The 26549-nt window shown below is 45.2% G+C and overlaps 1 protein-coding gene across 1 annotated transcript in view; it reads left to right on the forward strand.

The window, feature by feature from the left end:
- Window positions 1-26549, forward strand: part of PRDM6 (PR/SET domain 6) — a 102624-nt gene that overhangs the window by 74103 nt on the left and 1972 nt on the right. Inside the window, exons 5-6 of the mRNA XM_029941534.1 lie at window positions 11243-11585; window positions 19960-20136. Coding sequence (XP_029797394.1) covers window positions 11243-11585; window positions 19960-20136 — 520 coding nt within the window. The remainder of the gene's footprint in view (window positions 1-11242; window positions 11586-19959; window positions 20137-26549) is intronic.

A 26549-nucleotide genomic window follows, 5' to 3' on the forward strand; every position in this document is an offset into this window, starting at 1 on the left:
AGATCTATTGAAGAAACTTCAGCCTGGGGAGAAAATGTTACTTTTCCTTTTCCACTTACTTTCTCCTTCACATACAAACTCAAAAAAAAAAAAAAAAAAAGTTCATGTTACTCCTGATAAAAATGCTGATGGTCAGATATTTCTTTTCCACATTGTCTTTATTTTCTTTGCAAAAAAATAGAACCCTCAGGAAGCATATTGCCATCGATTTTTTCTTTCTACTTTACCCTAACCCCAAGCCAATCTCCAATCAAAAAATGAATCTTTGGACCTATAGTACATTCCTCTTACTTCCCAAGTTTCCATTGGAAAGTTTCTTTTCTGCAGTGATACTCGTGTTTGAGGGAGTGTCTGTTTTTGTAGGCGAAAATCTCTGTTGGACATGGAGTGTGCGGTTGGTGTTCGAGGCAGAAATGGACAGGAGACTGGCGCATTCTGCCTTCCCGGAATGGCCCCGTGTTCCTGCTCCCCCAAACTAGACCAGAGTCCGTGTACAGAGAAACACCAGCATCCGACCCCCAGCCTGCTGGCATGGGCCTGTCTTGTGAACCTTGATGTAACTTCACCTTCTGCAGTAGGGAATTTGATCCAAAAGTCTTGCAGAAATCCTGTAAGGTCCGCTCTTCCCTCCTTTACCACAACCCGCTACAGACTATGAAGACGTTGGTGTGGTGTGTGTGTTGAGAAATGTCTGAAATAAGCTATCAAAGAATAGAGTTCTAACATACGTAGGCACATGGCCCACGAATGTATCCATTCGTTGCTCAGGTATTTATCACCCACCTCTAGCAAGCTAGTGTCTTCATAGGTGCTGCAAATACAGCAGTCGAAAGAGCAGGTGGGAATTCCTGCCCTCCTGGAGCTTACATTCTAATGGAGAGAGACAGAAGAATGAATGAATGCATGGTTTGTCAGGTGGTATATTTTGTGGAGTGGCCGTAGCAGGGAAGGGGTGAGGCATGCCAGAAGTTGGGCGAGAGGGGGGAAGGCCCTACTGGGAATGTGGCCTTTGGGGTGAGATTGGACCAGGGGATGGATCAGCCACGTGTTTGTTATTTGGGAGAAGAATGTTCCAGGCGGCAAGATGAAACGTGTAAAGGCCCCACAACGGGGTGTTTCTAGCCTGTTGGAAGAGTACGTGAAGGTGAGCCTGCGTGTTGTGGAGGGAGTGAGGTGAGAAGTTAACTCGGACGCGGCTCGGCCCAGGAGGCCCCTGTCAGAAGCCTGGCTTTTCCTCTGTTTGAGGGCCGGGCGAGGGGCGCTGTGGCGGAGCTGCGAGCCGAAGAGGGAGATGTCCTGGCTGTGGTTGTAACAGGATTATGCTGACCGTGGAGTGGAGACCAGACGGGGCCGAGGGTGGAGCGGGGAAGCCAGTTGCAGGCTCCTGCAGGAGTCCGGGGGAGCGGGGGTGGTAGTCTGGGCCAGTACAGACACAGGAGAGGTGGTGAGAAGTGGTCGGACTCCAGATACGTTTTGAAGGGAAAGCTAACGGTGCTTGCAGACACACTGGTTGGTGAGCGAGAGAGACAGGAGCCCAGGATAACTCGAAGGCTTTGGTCTGAGGAACTTGAAGGATGGAATGGCCAGCTACTGAGTCAGAAACGGAAACCACTGTGGAATTACTTCTATTTAAAAATTGTTTCAAGCTTATTTATTTATTTTGAGAGAGAGAGAGAGAGAGAGAGAACGAGAGAGAAAGCATGCATGTGTGCAAGCAGGAGAGAGGCAGGGGGAGAGAGAATCGTAAGCAGGCTCCACGCTGTCAATACAGAGCCGGACTCAGGGCTCACACTCACGAACTGTAAGATCATGACCTGAGCCGAAATCGAGTCGGACGCTTAACCAGTGAGCCCCCCCATGTGCCCCTAAGTTTTAAAAAATGTTTTTAAGTTATTGTTTTGGTGAGAACTAGTGCACGTGTGCATGCACGTGAGGGAGGGGCAGAGAGAGCCATGGAGGTACTTCTTAAGGAACGCACTTCTTACCCTTGGTGCAGTCCGCGAGGTGGGAGTCCCACATTTGCAGCATGGCTTGCACCTTGAGATGCTGTCCTGTGGTCAAGACAGAGGTTGGGACTGGGCAGGAGGATTTTCGGATCTTGTGTGCCATTCCCAGCCATTGACAAAGCGGATATTAGACTGTACTATCTGGTCTTCAGACTCGTGGCCGCAGTGCCATCAGAAGTGTACTTTCTGGAATCACCAGGTGCTTTGCGCTTTCATCCTTCTGTCTCCTGCAGTTCGGCCGTGTAAAGCGCTCTGGAGGCATTAACTCCACCGGAATATATATGTTCAAGCATTTAGCACCTGAAGTCCTTGGAAGAGAAAACTACAGCAGCTTGAAGTGTTGTGGATTCAGTAGATAAACAAAGCAGCTCTTTGGGGTGTTGAGTTCTGAGCTCAAAGTGAGGTGGAGGGAAGCTTCAAGAAAATTAAGTCATTGACTTAAATGCTCAACAGTGACAACCCCGCACCCCCTAAGGGTGTTCCTGTCTCAGACTCCTGTATCTGTCATGTGATTGGCCATCCCAGAAAGCAGCAGAAGGCTTCATCAGATAGTGTGGGGGAGATATATGACTTTAACGCTAAGATGGATTCCCATTCCACATGATTCACGGGGAGAGCTGGGAATGCTTTATAATGAGGGTTCCTTATTCCGTACAGAGAAAATACTCTGTGTGATTTAAAAGCACAAATGTGTGAAAGGGCTTGGGCAGAGAATTTAACAGATAGCCATCCACAGCCCTGAGTAATTTAAATCATCTCAACTGGATTAGCAATTCTAAGACCAATTTTATCCTACTGAGCGAGCCATGAAATAAATTTGGTACCTTAAAAAGAAGCTTCTTGATACAAGAGGCTTATTTCACAAGAGACCCCCACAGGCCTCCTTAGAGTGCTCTGCCCACACCAATTACTAAATGCCCCCCCCATGAATATTGAGAACTTTTTCCACAATTATTTGAAGGGATTAAAATGCTTCAGCCAGATTTTTCTTGGTTAATGAAATTGATACATGGCCCAAGACATTCAAGGGAAATAGGATTTTACTTAGCGAGTAATACTTATGAAGCACTTTGATTTACTAAAATATCATTTTCTTCCCGTAGTTCTTTCAACAACGAAAGTATACATTTCCTATGGAGTGTGCATGGTGGGTTCAGGCCTCAGTGACTGCCCCCCTCCGGGGGCGGCGGCCAAGCGCCGCAGTGGGGCACACGCAGGTACCCAGACAGGACACGGAAAGCCGCCTTGCTGCTCAAAGAGAAGGCACCGTTCCACGCAGGCATTTAGGTTCTGGAAGCAATTCCGATGTTGTTTTCTTTGTAAGAAACCATGGTTATAAATGTAATGGAGCTCCAAGCAGAGAGCGGCTCCTTCCACCCTCAGCCTTCCAGAAGAGCCGGAAGGAAAGCCTGTGTCGACAGATTGCATCCGCGAGCAGGAATGAGGCCCCCCCCAATGCTTGCAGTAGGGGATTAGCTCCTGCGGAGTGTAAAGACCAGAGTGTATTCATGTTCATTTCAGAGGAAATGAAAAAAAAAACCAAGGAATCAATGTTAAACAAGTCTTCCTGCTGCTTTTTCTGTCTTGGCAAGAGAAGCCAAGGTAACAGAGAATCGATGGCTGCGTGCGGCACTGGATGCACTGCCCCCCCTCGAGCTTGCCTCTTTCCCTTGATTTTACAGAGTAGAAAACAAAACGGGGTACTCTGCCTCGTGCCCGTCACCCCCATCATGCCACCCACAAGGAGGCGCTAGGCCCAGGCTCAGGCTTACATCTGGAAACATGGATGGGCTTGTGTTCTGGTTGAGTCTGGCAGGGCCGTCTGTGCATCCAGCCCCGTGGGGAGCATTGTGGTGCGGTGTGGGAGCTCAGCCCCTGTCCTCAAGTCTGGAGGAAAGCACGGGGCACACAGTGTGCAAACCCGATAAGACACAGGAACCCGGTGACACGGCCATGGCTGTGAGCCTGAGCTCAGGGGTCTGGGCTGCACATTCAACCCACGCTGAGAGGAGTCCATGCTCCCGGCCCCTTGGGGACCATAGGAAGCTGGGATTTGACTCCTTACTTAAGCCCAGGAACTAGAAGTTACTCTTCTCTCCCTGAGGACTAGAAAAATACTGCCCACCATCTAATAAGCCAAGGAAATATCCATCTCAGGTCATAGGTGAACGCAGTGCCTGGAGCGCCTGGGTGGCTCACTCAGTTGAGCATCCAGCTTAGCTCAGGTCGTGACCTCATGGTTCGTGAGGTCGAGCCCTACATCAGTCTCACTGCTATCAGTGCAGAGCCTGCTCTGGATCTTCTGTCTCCCTCCCTCACTGCCCCTCCCCTGCTCACGCATGCTCTCTTTCTCAAAAATAAATAGGCATTTAAAAAACAAAAATCAGAGTGCTGCACTCTAAAAATGAGCCCTGGCTCTGGGATGTTGTTGGGCTTGATTTTGTACTACCTGGCAGGTCTGGAAACGCTGGGCCAAAGGCGATTGGTCCAGAACTGGAGACACCTGTGGGGTGCTAGGAGACGCAAAGAGCAGTGACCCTCTAGGGATGGCTCTACCCGCACAGGACTCCCAACAGAAGGCAGCCCCCACTGAAAGCATATTCACAGGGAAAAGTGACAAAAAATACAGGGTACCACTGTTGTGAGAGATTTGGTCTCTTTGGGTGATTTGGAACGCTGTGGTGTAGCACCTAGATCCCAGCCTTGCTATTAGATTGAGGTACTCATTCCCCTAGTGGGTGGGGGCGGAGGGGGGTAGGTACTCATTCCCCTAGTGGGCAGGGGCGGAGGGGGTAAGGTACTCATACCCCCAATGTGCAGGGGCAGAGGTGGGTAGGTACTCATACCCCCAGTGGGCAGGGGCGGAGGGGGTAGGTACTCATACCCCCAGTGGGGGGGGGGGAGAATGAGAGGCTCCAGGCTCTCCGAGGACTTTGTCTCCAGGAAGTACCTTCAGCCTAAGAGGCCCACTTTGCCCTTGCTCATGCTCCCCCTCGGTGTAGCCCATGTTCAGTGACTGGGCACTGTTGGGGCTTCTAGGGACTGGTTCCCTTGCCCCAAAGAGGACACCTGTGAAGGACCTCCCCAGCTCCAGAGCTGGCCATCTCCTCCCTGGACATGGTCCTCTCACCTCACTTCCCCAGAGGTGTTGATCCCGGGAGCACTCCTCCGTGAACCTCGTGCACACAAAACTGGGAATCTGCATTTCAGCGTCTTTCCCCAGGGGACCTGATTTAGGTTTCCAACCCAGACCTCTGTACTGACTCCCACACTCCTGTCTAGCTGTGTGCTCCATATCTGCCCTGGTATCCGACTGGAGCACCCAGCTTGGCACATAGGACTGACACCATTCTACCTCTCCACCAGTTTAGTGGTGGTTTCTTTCTACTTTTACTTACCCTTCTATCTAGTCAGTTACAAAGCCCTATTGGTTGCATATTCTGTTTTTTTTTTTTTTAAGTTTATTTACTTTTGAGAGGGAGGGAGTGAGGGAGAGAGGGACAACCAGAGGGGAGGAGCAAAGAGAGAAGGGTCAGAGGATCCAAAGCAGGCTCTGTCATAACAGTATCAAGCCTGACACAGGGCTCAAACACATGAACTGTGAGATCATGATCTGAGCCACAGTCGGACACTCAACCAGCTGAGCCAGGCACCCCAAGATTGGCTTACTTTATTGTTACAGCTTATTTGCATGTTTTGTTAAGAGGTAATTTGATTCCATAGATCAAAATCCAGAAAGTACTATGGATGTGTGATTCCCCTTGGAAGTCCATTGATATGTTCTCGTATATTCTCCTGGAAGTTTATTTCCTTTGTTTTGTTTTGCCCTCTCAAGTATCTCAGCATGTTCTCCCTCTCTCTCTCTGGCTTTTACTCTGTCCCTCTCACCCTTTTATGCAGATGGTAGCATGCTATATACCTTGTTCTGCACCTCACATTTTCATTTAACAGTATGAGACAATGCATTTAATGCATAAATTTTATTACCACATAACCCTAATTTAAAATTTTTTTTGATTTGCCATTACTTTTTTAAAGTTCACTTATTTATTTTGAGAGCGGCGGGGGAGACAGAGAATCCCAAGCAGGATCTGCACTGGCAACGGGGCTCCATCCCACCAACCACGAGATTATGAACTGAGCCAAAATCCAGTCAGACGCTCAACTGACTGAGCCACCCAGGTGTGCCCCATGGCTTGCCATTACTCCTATAATGGATCCCTAGTTCTTTACTATGGTAGCCTGTGGGCCTCAGAGCATCTTCAGAAAGTGTTTCCTATGGCTCAGGTAGTGTTTTACAAAATTAGAATTCACACATCGTTAGACTGGCCATGCCCTGTTGAGTTTATTACAGACCCTCTGTCCTCTGCTGAGCCCCTTCTCAACATGCCCTAGAGACCCTGTAGCAAAGCTTCCCATGTTCATCTTGTCACTTTGACTTTTTCCCCCCGCTTCTCGATCTGTCTGACACTTGTGTGCCCTTCAGTACTCACATTCAAGGTCACTGCCTTAGGAAAGCTGTCCCTCACGGCCCAACTTTCCTGGCACTTCTCATCTCTCTCTCAGCGCACATCACACTTGGAGCACCTGTGTATGGTCTGTGCTAACATGCACGCTTTCCCCCCACATTTTGTTCTTTGTGAACCCGGGAGACCGCCTACAGGTTGAGGTGGTTTACCATTAATGGTGCACCCTGCAACGAGTGGCGTTTTAGATTTGATGAAACTCAGTAGTACGTACTTATAGAAACCTTTTGTCTGATAGCCGTCTCTCTCACTGGAGTGTAAGTGGCCTGAGGATGGGGCCGGGACTTGCTTGTTGCCCCTGTACCCACAGCACCAGCAGCTCACAAAGTATCAGTGGACTGAATGGATGGACGGAGGGTGGTTTTATGGATCCTGCATTTGTCCCTCTCGCCATTTTAATTTTCCAGTGTTTGATGAGTTCACGTTCTTCCTTGACTCTGTACCCTGTAGGGCTTTGATGGAAGGGATTTTTCCAGCTCACTGTGTCTTCATGTGGAGACCGCTTCATTCTCTAGACCACTGTACTTAGTCATCTCTGGGCCTTCTGCAGCTGTCTGCACAGTCTGTCCCCTTTCTGATCATTGCCTGTGTTGTGTTCATAGTTGTGGATTGTCGTAGTCCATGGGGCTCTAATTTAGGAAGAATAGCCTTCTGTGTCCTTTAAATCCTGCTTTCAAAAACTGTACTTTGTGGATCTCGAGGGCCCTCTGAAAGTGTGTGGAGGTGATGCTCTGCAGGATAGTGGAGAGGTCACGTATGGTTGCTTTTGTAATGATAATTTCTTCCTGTCCTTAGTGTTCGCCCTCTCTACATTACACGCTCGTTTCATTCAGTACGATTGAATCGATTCACTTATACAATAAAGGATCCCACCAAAAGTAGAATATAGAGTGTAGATGTTGCTGCTTCTGTCTTGAAAGCATATTACCTTTGCTTCAAGGTGTCCCAGAAAAGGAAACAATGAGGCAGGGCATAGTTTTAGTCCAACTATCTATTCTGTTCATGCCTCATATTATTATCTTTACCTCTGATCCCAGATATCCTAGATAGTTATACAAAGTGGTGTAAATTTTTATCACTGTGTTGACATTGGTTGTTAGAGTTAAACTCATTTGTTCCCCCATTCTGATGCTTAATATAAAGGTGAAGCGACTGTAACCATTTTTGAAAATTAGTCTATTGGGTTATTTTTCAGGAGAAGTAAAAAGTCAGAATTCATGATCTATACTTAGAGTATTCTTTACATTCATTTCCTCCAAAGGTGTTATATTCCTCTTCCCACCAGCGAACCTTCTGGCTGGTTACCCTGCTCTCATGCATGTTGATGACATTTTCATTTGACAGTCTTGCCACCGTGCCTTACTGTTGGTGTGGCATTTCCCAACCTGCAGGAGCTTAGTGTTGCCTGAAAATGTGGGGGTCCCCCTGCGCTTTGTCTCTTCCTGATTAGTTATAAATGGGCTACACAAAATGGGCTCTACCCTGATCTCTGATGCTGCTGCTGCTGTTATTTTTTTTTTTTTTACCAAAAAAGTATTGAAATATTCCTCTTTATCTTGCAGTACCTATTTAAAGAGTAACATTCAGGGCACCGGGGTGATTCTGTTTGTGGGATCGAGCTCTGCATTGGGATCTATACTGATAGCACAGAGCCCACTTGGGATTCTCTCTCTTTCCATCTCTCTCTTCTTCCATGCTTGCTTTCTCTCTTTCTCTCTCAAAATAGATAAACATTAGGGTCTCCTGGATGGCTCAATCAGTTTTAAGTGTCTCACTTCAGCTAGGTCACAATCTCACAGTTCATGAGTTTGAGCCCCACATCAGGCTCTGCGCAGACAGCTCGGAGCCTGCAGCCTGCTTCAGATTCTGTGTCTTCTCCTCTCTCTGCCCCTCCCCAGCTCATGCTCCTTCTTTCTCTCTCAAAAAAAACATTTAAAAAAATTAAGTAAATAAACATGAAAAGGGTAACATTCTGTGTGCAAAGATTTTTTTTCGGAAGTCTGAAACATGGATAGATTTCATATTGATGATTCACTTTTGCCTCAGAAGTCGAAATTACATGTAAAATTTTTATATAACATATAGACGGACACAAACATGTATATGGGTGTGTATTGGTATATTTACAGTGTATATGTATTATGACCTACATGTTTATGTTTATAATATATTTATATAAACGCCAAAGACTCTACTACCTATAAAATGTTCTTTTTACTTTTGCAACACAGCTGGTGAGCAGTGACAGTCTAAGAGTGTGGTAGGAAAAAATGCCTAGGCAGTTAGAAGTCTAATGCTTGCAGCTCAGATGTGTCCTCTGCATATGTGACCCTCGTCAAGTGACAGTATTGGACCTTCTGGGGCTTGAGCATTTTTTATTTGTAATAAGAGAGGGTTGGATTAGATCGGTGATTCTCAAATCTGATTGTACATTAGAAGCATTGGGGCAGCCTCTGAAAATGCAGATGCCCAGGCCCTACCAAGAGATTGTGATTTAATTTTCATTTACTTTTTAAGCTTATTTATTTATTTGAGAGAGAGAGGGGAGTGGCAGAGAGAGAGGGGGAGAGAGAGAGACTCCCAAACATTGCCAGCACACTGCCAGCACAGAGCCCAGTACGGAGCTCAAACTCATGAACTGTGAGATCATGACCTGAGTCAAATGCTTAACTGACTCAGGCCACCCTGGTGCCTCTGTGATTTAATTTTGTAAAAACCTCCCCTGTGAGTATATTGTGCGTTCAACTACGTAGACCTCTTTCCAGGTCTGTGAGTCTCTTGCTTTATTTTCCTTCCAAAGACAGGATGGGCTGTGCGGACAGTTTCAAACACAGAGCCGTTCCTTTTATTGGATTCGTGTAACAGCTGTGATTAGACCGAGCACTGTCTGGGTTGGAAGCCCTTAGTGGCAGCACGCCCTCTCCCGTGTGTCTCCACATATGGTGTCTCCCTGTCGCCTCAAGCACGGAGCCTCCTGGTGGCCACGGTCCATGACCGTTGGCTCTTTGTAGTCAAGCCCGCTTGAGTTTGCGTGCTACGTAGGCGTCTCAGTGGGGGTCTGAGGGAATGATGAGAGCCCTCGGTTCATGAGTGTCCTTCCCTGTGGCCTTGAACCAGCGGCCAAGCAATCTTTTTGCTCGTCAACCTCTTCAGATTCCTTGATCTCTAATTTTCTTCTTGTGGCCGCCCTATGACCTTTCATCTCTTTGACCCCTGAAATAACCATTCATATATTTTGTTGACACAGTAGTTACTTAAAACCAGAGTAATAGTTTTACAACATTTTCTAATCACCTCTCAACCTGTGGGTTGACCAGCAGTCTGGATTATTAGCACCACAACAGCTTAAAGAAAAACAGATTTCACATGTATTGGATTTCCTTTTTCAAACATGTTTCTTCTGGTACTTTCCTCACCATTTCAGTTTACATCCATCGTCCTTCATGCCAGTGTCTTCTCTAAAATAACAGTAATGGTGGTCAGCATTGATGGATACTTCCATTATTGCATTTACGTGTCATAACGGGGTTTAAAGATGAAGCCAGTGCTCCTAGGCCTCAATATCTGTGGCGTGGCTGCTGTGGCCTTTTCTAAATCTTATCTGTGCTTTAACTGACCCAATCCATAGGGTGACTGTTTTACATCATACTGAGGACGTGGTTGTAGATCTCAACCTTCCGTACTTGCCATTGGTCACGAGACTGTTAAGGAGTAGAGTTAAAGTGGAGTCCGTCTCAACTGCTTAGCCCTGCTGTGGTGACTTTTAGCATTATGACTCCTACTGTCCTCATCTTGCAGATGGAGAAACTGAGGCACAGGGAGAGTGTAAATAATGTGCCTGAGATCACTAAGCTAATACCGGGCAGAGTCAGGATTCAAACCTAGGTCCTCCCGATCCCCAAACCTGAGTTGCCAGCACCATGCTGCACTGACTTCCACGCTGACCTCATCCACAGCACCCTGTCTGTAAATCACACCTGACTCCTAACACTTTTTTCTCACTCTTTGTGTACAGAAATGGTCTGTGTCTGTTTCCTAGGCCTGACAACTTTCTGTCTTTCATTCTTTCTTTCATTCTTTAATTCTTTCTTTGGACTTTAAAGAGCCTAGGAAGTCTACCTCCCCTTTCACCCCTTATTCCCACCATGCCCTTTGGTCAGCTTAGCTCCCTCACCCTCCCACCAAGGTGCCAGACTATTGTCTCTAGGTGTCATTCGCCTGGTGCCTTTCATCTTTCAGCCACTTTTTCTGGAATGCTCTCTGCTGGCAAGCCATGAAAGGTGTGAAATTTTGAGGGCCCAAATCTATTTTTCTCAGGCATTGCTCAAGATTGCCCTATGTGGGCAGCCCCCATCCCCGTTCTCTCCCCCCCTCCTCTTTTTGCCGTTGTTCCCTTCTGAACTCTCTCCAAGCCTAGGGTGCAGTGTGGAGCCTCATTATGGAGTCTTTATGTCTCAACTCGGAAGTGAACTCTGTGGGGCAAAGGTGATGGGTAAACGGCCCTACACATACATGCTTCGTAAAGAGGCCTGGAATGAGATAGGTCTTTGTGACCGCAGTGCTTCCTTTCCCCCTCACGTCAAGTGGTTGGGAGTCCAGAGAAGCGACTGTTGAAAATGGTGATGTCTAGGAATGCTTAGAAGCATGTGTAATGGCGCTTCTTGGAAAGGCTCACGGAACTGACCTTCTGGCACTCTTCCTTCCTCCCAGTAAACGTCCCCTCCACGGTCATGGAAGCCATGTGCAGACAAGACGCCCTGCAGCCTTTCAACAAGAGCAGCAAGCTGCCGCCAGCCGCCCAGCAGCGCTCCGTGGTTTTCCCCCAGACTCCGTGCGGCAGGAACTTCTCCCTCCTGGATAAGTCTGGGCCCATGGAGTCAGGATTTAACCAAATCAGCGTGAAAAACCAGCGCGTCCTTGCGAGCCCCACCTCCACGAGCCAGCTCCACTCGGAGTTCAGTGACTGGCATCTTTGGAAATGCGGCCAGTGCTTTAAGACTTTCACGCAGCGGATCCTCCTCCAGATGCACGTGTGCACGCAGAACCCCGACAGGTAACCCCGCCTCTCCGCCGCTCCCCTCGTGTTTGCTCAGTGGGACCCTCTGCCTGCCTTGAGCCAGGCCCCGGGGACGCCCCCCTGCAGCCGCCTGCCCTGGGAGGGGTGTGTGTGCAATCTGGGAGGTCAGAGATGAATGGTGGGCTGCTGCTGGACTTGTTATAGTTTAGCGGGGCTGCGGGAACAACAGAGGTTGCAGGGAGGGACCTTGCTCTAGCTTTCCAGACGGTTCTGTCTGGGTCTAAAGGGGAGCCAAGCAGACAGCGCACCTATGAATATCCTAGATGGAAAACTGAGGTCAGGAGCATTAGAATCCTCTCTGTCTTCCTAAGATAATATAGCTGGCTGCCTTGCTTGCTGTCACAGGCATTTCAGGGTTCACCTCCAGTGTGCCGTGGGTATGAACTTAATTAAGTACGAAGAGTTAATGAATTGGAATTTTTTGCTTAGTACTATTTTTCTTCAGAGCGTGCAAACCCATAAATCCTGCAAAGCTGTCAAAAGGAAATACCTACTCTGCTGGTGATGTGGAGGAAAACAGATGCCACTTATTCAATAAACTAATATCCACACAGAAGAAAAATGTTGACCAGATACCTCAGAGTCAAAGTTGGTTTGAAAGTTTGTCAATAAAGAATTTTATGGCCATGAACTGAGGATGAAATTTAGCTGAACAAGTGAATTAAAATTTCAGGTGCTTTGACGAGTGGCACAGTAGATATAATGGAACTATTATTTATGAATCAAAACTGGTTTATTCGACAGTCTTGAGAGCTGGGAGCGCAAAAGACAAAAATCAAAATAACTCAATACAAAAGGACTGTGCTTTCTCTGCCTTGCGTGTCCTGGGAAGATTTGATTAAACCCCAAATACCTAAGAGTGGCCTGGGAAATGCACTCTGACTATAAAATAAAATAAAACATAGACAATGATTTTGGGGAAGGAGGAGAGGGTGTTGAAAGCAAGTCTTCTGAATTGTTTTCTTCATTTGGCCACTGATTAACCTTAAGCCCTCTGCTCTCTTGGCCATATATTACACACCTACCTGTCCCCTCCCAGCTGAGCAGGTTATGACAGCATGTTGGAGAACCTGGCAGGGACACAGAGGGTGGAGATGTGCTGGGAAGGGGGTGGATGTTTTCTAAAGTAATAACGAGAACCTAGGCCCATTTACATGTGTCTATCTTCTTTATGTGTGCCTTTCTAGAAACCCCTTGCCAAGCGCAAAGCGCCAAGCATTACTGTAATCAATAATGTTGAAACGGTTGCATTAGGGCTGTTAAGGCAGCTGGGCCTTTACAGTCTTTGAAACTTTCCCCAGGGAGACCCTGGTAAAACTTGTCAGACCTTTGCACGTATGAGTGCGTTGGGCTTTAGAAGTGACAACAAAGTTGTGCACATGTTTTCCTCACTCAGGAAGGGTTTTCTTTGAAAGTGTCTCTGGCAAGTATACACGGAGCTTCAAGGGGCATCTCTTCCAAGTTTTCAATGGATTTTGTGGTTTTCAAGTCTCAAAAAGGCGTTAAATTGTATTAGAAACTTGGCATCCAGATGTATGGATTTGTTATTGGCACAGGTACGTTGTGGTCATAATAACTCAATGTGCAAGGTAAAATCAAACGATAGTTGAAAGTATCTGGATACTGGAATGCATGGCTTAGCTTTGAGTCTGATATGATTTCGTGCTGGATGTCACATAAAGCAATGAGAATATGTGATGGCAAATGGAGACTGAAGCAGACTATTCGGTCTGACCCCAGTTACACTTAGAAAACCATATGTATGTTATGGTTTAAGGCCCTGTGAAGTCTGTCCCATGAAATAATAGTGTCCTAATTTGTAAAACATCTATGTTAACCATCAGAAAAATACCTGATAGATTCAGAAAACTTACCTACCCCAGATACATTTTGAGGAGGGATTGTTGGGTGAGTGGTAATTCCAAGTTAATTTAGAGTTTTCCATTCTGTGCTAGAAAATCCAAATGGCACGAGTTTTCCATTCTGTGCTAGACCCTGCTGGGCTTTGTGGACTCAGATGCCCAGGTGGGGTGAGGCCAGGTCTTCCCAGATGACGTGCAGTGATGGGTGCTTGATACCCAGGTAGATGGCCAGGGTGGGATCAGATGACTCTAGCAGTCCGTACTTCTCTCTCCCCTGGGCTTTGTTGGTGAACACTTCAGACGTCGTCCCTATTCTTCATGAATAAGTTGAATTTAAGAATTAGGACCTCAAAGAAACTAAACCCTTTCTAGGCGAAGTAATCAAGTACAGTGTTTCTTAGTAATGATGGCGAAGTGCTCAAATCACTGCATCGTATCCGAATTGATGATTGGAGATGAGGGGCAAATAGTGGAAGATGCCCACTCATTCTGACGCACTTGTTTCTTTCCGGGCACCTAATTTGCTTTGTGCGGATAGTCCTGGAATAGCTCGTTTCTGTTGTAGAATCTAGAATGCCAGCTTTGCACCAGCAAGTTTGGAAGTATAAGATACTCTCCGTAATTCTTAACCACATGAGTGAATTGCTGAAAAAGAGGGAGAACTCAGTTGGGGTATCAGATGTGTATCTGATAGTTGTGAAATTCGGACCTTTTTCTCTTATTTTCCATGTGGAGAATTACGGCTGCTGAGTGTACATATTTTCTTCAGTTATTGACTCCATAAATCAGCCAGCTTTCCATCTTTGGCAGTTTGTGGCCATTCAGCCGTATATGGTGATAAAGCTTCGAACCTGCCAGTCAGAAACCATTTCCCCTCTCTTTGAAAAACTCACATGCTGTTATTTTGATAGGAAAATTGTGCTAGGAAACCAGAGCCCAAAAAGAGAGACACACCGAAGACAAAGTCAGAAGGCAAACAGGTTAGAGTTTCACAAACGTCCAAATTTGAAACAGGCCCCTGAATCCGAGGTCCAAAAGATTTTTCACTCAACACACTGAATATTTGGCCATGAAATCCAAGCTCTCTGAACCTTCATCAAAGAGACTTTGTATGTCTGTGTCCATGAGCTTTTCCATGGGAGAGGCCATCAAAAAGTCTCTGCCTTGATATAAAGGAAAAAGATCTGGGGCCGCTTAGGGTTGCCAGATCACCATTTTTCACGACCACACTGTTAACACTAAATGCAGAAATCCCATTTGATCTGGCCAGGTAAGAATTAGCAGTCAAGATCAAAACACATCCATGGAGGTCCTGGAGCCACAGGAGTGTTCTTTCTTGATTTCGTGCTGTTACTGCTAAGCAAACAGACCCCCAATTCTTTTCCTCCTTTTCCCTAGGCTCCTGACTCTTTGTATTCCCCGAGTGGATTCATAAGGAAGAGGCTTTTAGGACCTCCACCAAGAGTTTATTTAGGAACTTCATAAACACTAGGGGTTTTGCATTAGCTTATGAGCTAGGCCAGGGCAGCTGAAATCCCTTTTGCTTGAACCAGGAGTTAGAAATCCCTTTTCTCTTCTGTTTTTCTGCTGCAGAAACCCTCAACAGTCCCACTGGGGGGGCTCCAGAAAGGGGTAAGCAAAGCCTTCAATCTCCGTGGATTATTTTCTGATGAACATGTCTTTTTTTTTTTTTTTTTTTGTCTGCGGAAAGTGTCTAATGCTTATCTTTATTTGCATCCTCTCCTCTCCTTTTCTTTTCTCCTTTTCCCTCCCCTCCCCTCCCCTCCCCTTCCCTTTCCTTTCTGTCACATGTTTGCCTTTTAGCCTCCCGGGCGCACCGTCAGCTGCTCACATTTGTGTTGTTTTGAGCATCATTGTTTGTAACTGGACGTGGTGGTATCAGAGGGGAAGATGACCCCAGAAGGTGCTCTTTGGTGGGAGGAGCCTGGAGATGATCGATCATTGTGATCGTGTGTTTGCAGTGTGTCTGTGTTCTTGTGTTCCGCTGTCCCCCTTCTCCCACACATGAAGCTTCTTTTCAGGGTTCTGTGCTCTCTAGGTCCTTTTGGGTCTGTACTTGTGTCGCTTTCCTGCAGTCGTTCCCTCCTTGCATACAGCTGCATTCTTTCTCCCTGTACGTGGCCGGCAGTGACCTAAGTAGCGCTCTCTTTGAAGGTCTGGAAGATGTGCACGTGGGTGGACTGACGTGGGACGCGGAGAGCACGTGGCCCCAGCTGAACACACATTGTCCTGGAGGCTTTCCTACCATGAAAGAAAAAAATCAAAGGGTTAATGTTGTAAACCAGACCACACTTAATTTTGTTAAATGCTTCATCCTTTTTCTCTGTGTACACCAAACCGATCACAGACCCGAAGCAAATGAATTGCACATTTTACTGGAGCCCTTTGGCGGAGACACAGCCACTTACAGAGGATGTAGGGGATGTCCCAAATTGTCTTGCCGCTTGCTTTCTGCATCGATAGACGCTAACTAACTTGACCCAGGCTTTGTCTGGTTTTTAGTTACTTTAAAAAATTTTTTTATTCTGGGGAGAGCACAAGTAGGGGAAGGACAGAGAGGGGAGGAAAAGATGATTGGAAGAGGGCTCTGTGCTGATAGGCTGACAGCAGTGAGTCCGATGTGGGGCTCAAACTCTAGAACTGGGAGATCATGACCTGAACTGAACTTGGACACTCAACCGACTGAGCCACCCACGGCACCTGGTGTTTAGTTATTTTGTTACTGAGTATGGTGTACCGTACTCTGGTTTTTCATGAAGCTTTGATATTTCTGCATCGAAATTATCAAAACTTTGATATTTCTGCATCACCACAAGGCTATTTAAGTTTATTTAAAAATTTTTTTTGTAATATTTTATTTATTTTTGAGAGAGAGAGAGAGACAGCATGAGCAGGGGAGGGTCAGAGAGAGAGACACACACACAGAATCTGAAGACAGGCTCCAGGCTTTGAGCTAGTTGTCAGCACAGAGCCCGACACAATGCTCGAACCCACAAACTCTGAGATCATGACCTGAGCCGAAGCCAGATGCTTGTTGTATTTATTTTCAGAATAATGAAATGGTGTCTGTGTGTGATGACTTGGGGGAGATTCCCATTTAGCTGTTGAGTCATATAAAATCCTGGGAAGGAGAGAGCTAAACACAGTACTTGATGATGTCATTCCTTCCATGCTCCTCCCAGTAGGACAAATCATAGGGAGAAAGAAATTTGGAGTTGAAATTGATTGGATCCACAGGTTTACTAAAGGAAGCCTAATCTGTTGGCTAGACCTTGACAAGTTTACGAGAATGTTAGTCATCAGAATAAAAAGTGGAGTAATGGCAACAAATTCTGGGCCCCCAAATCACTTCCACTGTAAGCTGTGAGTCTTAGCTCCTGTGGCCAGTTGTTCCGAATACGATTCCATAGTGGCAATAGTGTTTTCTAAACCCTGCCCTTGGGCTTGGAGATTTCATTCTCTTTTGAATGTATGCCTACATCCTTAAGTGAAACCCTATGATGTAGTCAATGTTAAAATTACTTTTGGATCTTTTCCTGTCTTTCATTATTTTTTTAGGAAGTAGTGAAACTTCAGGAAAAGAAAGAATCTTGACTATTTGATTCTGTACTTTCTGAAGGCTAACTTCCTATAAATTTCTAGGCTGAGAGAGCCCATCTGGTATTACAGTGGCAAGGAGCGTACACATTTTAGTTCTGAATTCTACGTAAAGTCAGCTTCTGTCAAGGTGACTGTAAAAGTATGGTATAAAATCTTATTCTTGAAGATCCCTAAGAATGAAGGGAAATCGCTTTGTTTCTTGAGATCAGTTAAAGTAAGGTTTGGTTCTGCGTCTGGTACTAGATTTTCTTGTTGCCCTGAATTCTCAACTGTTGACCAAATAAGATTAAATGGTTCATATTCTCATTAGCATGGATATTCACACACAAAACCATAGCAGACTCTGTGAGCAGGGAGCTGGCTGGTGCACACAATGGAAGATGGAGGGCTTATTGTTGATGCCGCGTCTTGTGGTGCTGTGCCTTGGACAGATGCTCAGGCATCACATGTTGGCTGATTGTCTGGAAGCAGGACCAGAGCATGATGCTAGAGCATGGGACGCTAGAGGACGGCTAAATCAGTACATCCCTCTTAGCGGAGAGATGAAGAAACAATCAGGAAGTCAACTTATCACAGCCGACTCAGACCAGAGGCTTAAGCAGGACTCCCTGTTTCTGCTTTCCCTATTGTCTAGACCCTTCTATTTAGTCAAGCTAAACTCCACAGAATTTTGAAAGCTGTGCCTTAGGTCCCTGGATACCTAGCAAATGCCTCTCAGACCATAGTATTGGGCACAGTGGATGTGTTAGGATTCTATTTGTCTTTCCTTGGTATTATCTTGATAATAGAATTCAAGATAAGCCTCCCTATGGTCATTTCTGCCCTTCTGTGTGTAAATCTTTGCCACTGTGACTATTAACATAAAAAGGATGGATTGACTTCTGACTACAGGAAATAAATCACCCCAACTTTTGACAGCAGTTAGAAAAAAAAAGAAGATTAATTGGCTTTATTTAGTGGCTTATTGTTTATTGTGATAGCTATTAAAAATAGATAACCAGAGGCTAATAACTGTTAATGGTCCCTTCACTATTAGAAAAATCAATTGTCAGTGGATATAGCATATATTAATAAATTATTTTGTTTGTAATCTTCAATAGCAGTTTAAAAAGTTCACTCCTAAGAGAATGATTTCCTGAGGAATACTTTAAGGTTAATGGTGACTACAAAGAACACATTCGGCAGGCAGACATTTTCATTTACATATAATTTTAATGGCTTTTGAAGCATTATTTAATAATTGTAATAAAGTGCACATGCAATTTATCAAGATTGATAAACTCCTTTACCAAGGACGCTTATATATATATTTTTGAAACTTGTTTGAGAGCACTTAAACAGATTTCTAAATGTAAGTAATTAAAATTGTATAGTATTGAGTTATTGACCAATCCTGGACTATTAATCAAGCTAAAAAATTCTACAATCAGTGCTCAGTGTGCTGAAGCCTGGGAAAATAATAGTATTTGTGTTCAGTGAGGCAAGTAGCCACAATTAAGCACTTCACTTGACAAATGAGAGGGTACACTTTATTTTGCACTTAATTGAATTGTTGTACATGCTTGCTCACCATTGTCTCCTCGCCCTTCGTTTTGGTTTCTGGTCTTTGGAGCTTACGCATTTGTGAAAGCCCGAGCAATTAAACCTGCTTTTGCCACTGGCTTTCCAAATGCAGCCAGAAATGTCTGGGCCACAAAGCATGGGCTTCATAAGTGCTGTTAATATCCCTCATGACAGATTATTAATTTTCTTAACAAAATTTTTGATACACGCATTAGAGGAGGATAGGAACTAGCTTTGAGCGGGGAAAACTCCCCAGGTTTCCTCTCACTCACCAGACTCTGCCTAAGCAAGCACCAGAACTTTGGTAGAGAAGACAATTTTAATCTCTTCTATGAAAACCCCAAATTGATTTACTTCTCATGAGCTGGAAAGCCTGTTCTCGGATAATCCTGCTAATTATCAGGTATTTGTCACAACTTCCTTCCATGGGCTTTTGCATCACTGTCCTCCCTCTGCAGACATAGTGACATCCTGTCATTTCCGTGTTGCTATAAATCGCTGCTTGCCGCAAATTAAACTGGGGAGCTGAAGTTTAAGAAAAAGACGCACAATGGATAAATATCAGTGTATGTGTAGGGGGTGTGCGGGTGTAAAGAGTAAGTACCAGTCAGGACTTCTGTCACAGAGAGACAGATTGGGGTGCACACCGGTGTTGGTGTGCTATCAGATGCCCCCACGTGGGAGACTCTGAGGCAGTTAAGTATTTATTGAAACCCATGAGCAGCTTGGTGACTTCCTTGCACCTTGACCTCAGAATAAAATCCTAACACCCTACAGTGATCTTGCCATTGAGAGTTTATTTCCTATGAGGACAGTTTATTCTGTTTTCTAAACTGACAAAGATAATAACACAGATGCTTTCCCTACCCTGAAAATTGTGGTAAAGGTTAACTAGATAATTGGTTGTAAAGCACTTGGAAAAGTTAAAAGTGCCCCGGAAGTATGAGAGACCATTCCGTATCTTCTCTTGTAACATTTCTGCTTCATCACGCCCGTCCTCTCTGTGCTCCCCAAAGCACCCTAATCCTTGCCTTGGGTGGGGATGAAAACAAGAAAGGGAGGGTATTTAAGATGAGATGGTCGATACCGGCAACAAATATTTGTTTGGGAATTGATGTGTCTCAGAAACTCTGTGAATTGTGTTCCTGGGGCCACAAGGATGGTCTTGGGGACCCAGCCAGCAAAGCCTTAGGCGAGGTTTTAAAACCAGAGAAAATGTCCATGGAAAGGCTCAGCCCTCGCCTCGTGATGCTGATTTCTGTGGACTGACACACAGTAGTGACCAGGCATTCTATTTGTTTCAGACCTTACCAGTGCGGTCACTGCTCACAGTCCTTCTCACAACCGTCCGAGCTGAGGAACCACGTGGTCACTCACTCCAGTGACCGGCCCTTCAAGTGCGGCTACTGTGGTCGTGCCTTTGCTGGGGCCACCACACTCAACAACCACATCCGAACCCACACTGGAGAGAAGCCCTTCAAGTGAGTAGAGCCTAACCCTTCACCCCCCTTTCCTCCTAGTCTTTTCCGAGAGCTGGCAGAGAAGCTGGCACAGAGCTGCTGGGCTCAGCCCCTGGGGGGAGAAGGCTCTGGAAGGTCAGCATCCAGGTTCCAAGAGGACCTCCGTGTTTGGTGGTTGCCATTTAGAAGATGACATCAGGTCGCCTATGCCCTGATCCTGGCTCAAGCTGTGTAGCCATGGACACAAGATGATCTTTCTGGGTCTGTTTCCTCATCAGTAAAATAAGGGAGAAGGAGGAAGTCATTTAAGATTCTAGTTCCCAGAGGTGCCCGGGTGGCTCAGTCGATTGAGTGTCTGACTTTGGCTCAGGCCATGGTCATGCAGTCCGTGGGCTTGAGTCTTGCGTCGAGCTCTGTGCTGACAGCTCAGAGCCTGGAGCTTGCTTCGGATTCTGTGTCTCCCTCTCCCACTTGCTCTCTCTCTTTCTTAATAGTAAACATTAAAAAAAAAGATTCTAGTTCTCGAAGCTCTGTGCTTCTAGAATTTAAGCTGAGAACCCCCTGCATAGTGTCATCTTTTGGCCCCCAGCAAGCTTATGACCATTGGTGAGGTGACCCCGCTTTAGGACACCTAAATAGTTGTCTCTTGGAGAACATGAACGTTTTAGGATTCTGGTGAACTATTTCCTCCTCTTGCTTATATGTTAAATTGGTTTGAATCTGTAACAGCGGCCAACCTATGGCCTTTCCACTGGGCTCTTTGGATCGTAGAATTACTGTGTTGGTGAAACAAAATAAAATAGAGCCAAATACTGGGCATGTCTGAATTCTTGAGGATTCAGGGAATGTGAGAAAAAAGTGAGCATGAATTCCAAGGGCTTTGGCAAGGTAGGAACCCCTGAGTGAAAGACTCTTGCTAGATATAGCCGAGCATGCGAATGGTGGACGTCTGAAAACGCGTGATGACCCCTTCATTCACTCAGTCATTCAGTCATTCATGTATCCGTGTATGTGTTCATTCATTCAGCACGTATCTATTGAACATCTTCTGTACTAGGCACCCAGCTAGTTGCAAAAGATACAAAGTCAAATGAGTCTCCACTTCGCTGGTCTTCAAAAACCACATAATCTATGGGGGGATGCCCAGTTAATAAACAGGTATGATAACACAGGGTAATGACTGCAAAAGTGAAGAGCAGTAAGACATACATAGTGCTGCAGGGTAGCACAGAAGGGAAGAAATCATCGCCGTCTGGTAGAGGTGATGTTTAAGATAGGTTTTGATGGATGATTAGGAGTTTTCCAGATACACAGAGGAAAACTGTTTCTGGCAGCCCCAGCAGCGGGTGGAAAGGCTTGGGAGTGTGAACGAGCGTGTTTGACCTAGCCTGGCCTGTTGCCTCAAAGCAACTTCTCCTGTCTGTGTGATAAATTCTTCTGTTCAATCCTCTCCATCTCTACTCATTTGCTGCCCTGGCTTTGCCTGGTTAAGAAGGAAAATGAAAAGGACTTCAATGTACAGCCTTTCTGTAGGACAAGATCAAGCCAAAAGGAAAATAACTCAGGCAGTAAGAGATGAATCTTGCTCAGTCTCAGGCAAGGAGCCTTTGTAGGGTCTCCTTACCCATAATTTTCCTTTGGACCTACTGGGGTGGTACATCGTTGCTGTGGTGAGCCTGAGGCTGAGCTTGTCTCCGGGTAGCAGAGTCCTGCTGGCCTGGGTCCTGGCTGCCGTGGTGTCTGCCCTCACAGGGAGGAACTCCTCAAGAGGGTCATTGTTGCTTACCGCCCCATGCCTTCGTTCCCTTTATTCATCATCCTTAACTCGTTTTCATCCTGGTTTAACTTGTGATATACATGAATAATAAAAATAGTTTTAATTGTTGTCCATGTACCTAGGTGTATCTTGTTCACTGTGCAGAAGCATCTGGCTGAAGGGAGACAGGAAGAGATCTAAAGTCAGGCCTTGCACGGCCCCAGCCAAACTGGACTCTCTGGGGTTGTGATCGCCCAAAGGGACCACTTTTCCTTCTCGTCGACCCTTAGGGCCAGTGGTTAGCACAGGTTCTAGAGTTTGGTGTACACTATCATCACCCTCCGTCCTGACCCCTCAGATGTTTTGCATGTTCTGGCTTGATCACTGCCCTGGATGTGGAAGATGCTGGTCGCACATTTCCAGTGCCTTCGAGCCAGAGAGCTTTGCAAAAACAAAAATGCAGGATCAACGATCCTTCCGGCCCCTTACATGAGACAGGGCAGCCAGACAGACACAGTGCCGGGAATCAGATTGATTTTTATCTTGTTGCTGTGTAAATAGATTTTAGTAATTAATTGAAGAGGTTTCAGGGTCAAAATGCAAAATAGATTTCTATTAATGTTAAGGTGTTACTTATGTGTAACCTCGTTGACTCCACTCAATTTTTTTTCTTTAACATCCTGTTTTTGTCATGTTTCCAATAGAGTTGCCACTTTAACTTACTTTTAATTCATCAGTTTAACAGTTGAGGGGCTTTAATATTTGCATCATTTACCTTTCCAAAAGTAGGTTTTTGTGACCATCACATAATTTCATCTGGAAAGCAAATTACGAAAACCATGCGAGTTGGTTGGATTAGATTCTATGTGCATGTTTTAGTTTATTTTGCTTTTACTCTTACTGGGATGCTATATGTACAGTTGGGTGGTGGGGTGTTTTTTTTTGTTTGTTTTTCTTTTTAGTTTTTTTTTTTTTTTAGTTTATCAAATCTATATTCCCAGGGAAGAACTGAGTGTATGCTGTTTTTAATAGTGCAAGATTTAAACGTCTTCTAGGAAATGGAAAGCTGAATCCTTCAGTGTATACAGTATATACATCGTTCAGGATTGAACTATCCCAAGGGAGTGTTGGGAAGCTTCTCACCATTGCTCACAGATACCCATCCCATGGACATTTGTAAATATTATGGAGATACTCTTTTACAAGCTCATAAAACAAACAGTCAAAAAAAAAACCTTTGTTGCAGATTAGTCAATAAAACGGATTTCACCGCAACACTTAATTTTACTACTCCACCTAATGGGTATTGGCTTAAACAATGTTACAAAGAAGGAAAAGAACCTCATAAAGATGGAGAATCTAAATTGGATGCCTTGGGCGGCTTCCACATAGATGCCTCCAATGACTCAGTCTCCAAATTGTCCCACCCGCCCAGGGCCCAGGAGGCTTTTACAGAATTCTCAGGAGCCTGCCATGTCAGAGGAAAGCTCTTTCAAGTTCTGAAATCTTCCGCTGGAATGTGATTTTAGGCAGATCAAAATTATCGCTGTCCAAAGAAGGCTGGAGAAGATTTGGCATTAAGAGATCAGAGTCTCAGTCTAGGCTTTGCCTCGCAGTCTGATTGGCTGAGTGCCCACTCAAATACTCCACCCCCAAGCTGCAGGTAGATCACAGGCCTGTTGGTGCCCAACTTGGATGTGGACTTAGAAATTTCTAAAATAAAGGAGCACGTAGGAAAAATACCTATCCCAGGAGCAGGATGAAGGTCTTGGCTTTTCGTTTGTATGGTAAGACTGGAAGTCATGGCCAAGAAGGAGAAAAAGCAAGACATTTCATTTAATGGCCATTGCCAAGCTCTTTACTGAAAAGAGGAAAGAAGGAAGGAAGGAAGTTAATTGGCATCTAAAACTGTTTCTTTATAATAAGGACTCCTTTCTCCTTCTCCAGTCCTAAACATAATCTCTGAAGACTTCAGGGGGGCGGGGCTGCTCAGCTCTGCCCAGAGGATCCCATGTGAACTGCTCGCTGCCCGACTTTGGAGTCTGGGAAGACCAGAACTTCCCATAGGAAAGGTCCTTCTCTTCATCTTTGTTAGAAGCAGGGGGAATACTCAACAGTATGTTTTTTGCCTCAAGGAAAGACAGATTGGCTCAGTATATATATTTTTAAAAAACCTCAAAGAATATTCCAAAGAACATCTAAAATTTTAACAGGATTTAGGCAGCAGAGCAAATAAAAAGAGCACACCACTAAATATGCATTGAGCACATCATGTGTACAAGCATGTGCAATTCGGTCCAATCCAAGAAGCATTTGGTGACAGTCTGCAGAGGCATGAACAAAGCTGCTTGCAGCTTCCGTTCCGTGTAATGGGACTTGACATCATTTTGGTCTCTGTCAGTGTCAGGTGGTCGTTATTAGGCTCCCTGTCCCTGGAATCCAGCAACTGTCAGATTAAGTAAAGAATGATTTCACATCTAAAAGGAAATCAAATCTAACTAAAATGCCCATATTCATAGAAAGTTGGGGGCTTTCTCTGTGCTGGAATATTGGGATGACTTTCTGTGTTACTGTTCCTGCAAGGTTCCCTTCATGGCTGTGATGTCAGCACAATGATGAAGACCTGTGTGCGAGAGCATTTCTTTGCTCCCAGCTCATTGGCCCTACCTTTGTTTGCTTTTTCTGCTGTGCTGCCTGAAGCCCAGGGTTAGAGGTACTCAGTCTCTCACCTTTGATATAGTTGAGGGTTAATTAAATGCCAACATGGATAAAATCTACCTTTGTCTTGCAGAACCTAGGTATTTGTGTGGAGTCTTTCCGACGGGTTTTATTAAACTATGAAAATAACTTGTGAATGGATTTTTTTCTAAAATTAAAGGTGTAAATGTAAAATGGAGGCTCTTTACTTATTGAAGAGGTTATTTTTATATCTAATTCTCTTTATTTCATTATTTGGTAAGGAACCAACCCACATAGGTCCACATATTTGCATGTATTTTCATTCACACTTGGAGCAAATGGCACCAGAGATGATTTATTTTACTTTATTTTTATTTTATTTTAGAGAGAGAATGTGTGTGTACAAGCTGGAGAGAGGTAGGGGAGAGAGAGAATCTGAAGCAGCCTCCATGCTTAGCATGGAGCCTGACTCGGACTCAATCTTACGACCCCATGATCATGACCTGAGACGAGACAAGAGTCAGACACTCCACTAAATAAGCCACCAGGTGCCCTGAGATTATGTTTCAGTGAGGATCTTGGGAGTCTTGTAGACCGGACTTAGTAGATTTCCTATTACAACAAGTTATTTCAAGAGAGTAAATATCTAGGAGGCCCTTTAGGCAAACACTTGAGAAAAATGTAACTCTCCTTTTAATGTCTCTGTCCACTCTTGATATTTATTACATATAGACATATGCTTTTGCCTCATATGAAGCACTAACCTTCTCACTTGGGAATTCTTTATATTCTCATACACAAGATTAGAAGGGCAGAAGCAAGACCCAGGTACACAGTCTTTCCTTGTAATATTCGAACAATTCTCCTTGAAATGGATTCTTAAGCTCCAGAATTTTTTAAAAGGAATTTAATAATTTGAAAGTTTGTCAGCAGTGAAAGGTAGTATATTTTGACACACCGATCCAGTAACTAATCAGTTCTCTAATAAACAATCAGCAATTCGCTAACATGTCATCAGCACTTCACGAGCCCGGGAGAGAGGATGAGCTGCCCGTGGACGTTAATGAATACACCAAAAATCATTAGCTGATCAATACTTCTGAGTTATTTTCATTGAGCTGATAGGTCTGATACATTAAAGCTGACATTATACATTTGTCAAGATCACAGTGCAGTTTTTAACAGTGGAACAGGCTGCAAAAAATATTCCCCAGAAGACAATCAAAGACACACAACTTCTTCACCCTGACACGGTCAGCAGGAACGGGAGCCCTAAAAAAAATCCAAGCCTGATGGTCAAGTCCCAGGCTCCCAGCATTAAAAAATATACAGGGATTCCCCAAAGTGGATGGATGTGTTCCTTTTTTTTTTTTTTGGTAATTATTTCTGTGGCTAGACACTTGGTATATAATGTCCTAAAAAAGAGGAAGAGAGGACTGTCCCCCAGATAATGGAGCATGTGGCACATGACGGAGCAGTGAGGGCTTTCTTGAGAGCTTTGCCACAGCCCCCTAGTGCAGGGACCTGACACCATGGCCACCTTAGCTAAGAGAGGGACAACAGCCAGGGCGCCTGGGGGGCTCAGTCGGTTGAGCGTCCCACTTCCCCACAGGTCATGATCCCATGGTTGATGGGTTTGAGCCCTATGTTAGGCTCTGTGCTGACAGCTAGCTCAGAGCCTGCAGCCTGTCTTCGGATTCTGTGTGTGTGTCTCTCTCTCTGCCCCTCCCTGCTCGCTCACACACACACACACACACTCTCTCTCTCTCTTCTCTCCTCTCGCTCTCTCTCCTCTCTCTCTCTCTCTCTCTCTCTCTCTCTCTCTCAAAAACAAACATTAAAAAATTAAAAAGGAAAAAGAGGGACAGCTGTGTGCAGAGACAACTGTCTGCTGTTCTCCTGAATATCCTTCAGACGATTGAGGAGAAGACGTGAGGAGGCTGGCTGTAGTAGCCACTGTCCCCTACTGGGTGCTTGGCCGGCATTCCAGGCAGCCCTC

The sequence above is a fragment of the Suricata suricatta genome, chromosome 6, assembly GCF_006229205.1.
Source record: "Suricata suricatta isolate VVHF042 chromosome 6, meerkat_22Aug2017_6uvM2_HiC, whole genome shotgun sequence".
NCBI classification, from domain to species: Eukaryota; Metazoa; Chordata; class Mammalia; order Carnivora; family Herpestidae; genus Suricata; species Suricata suricatta.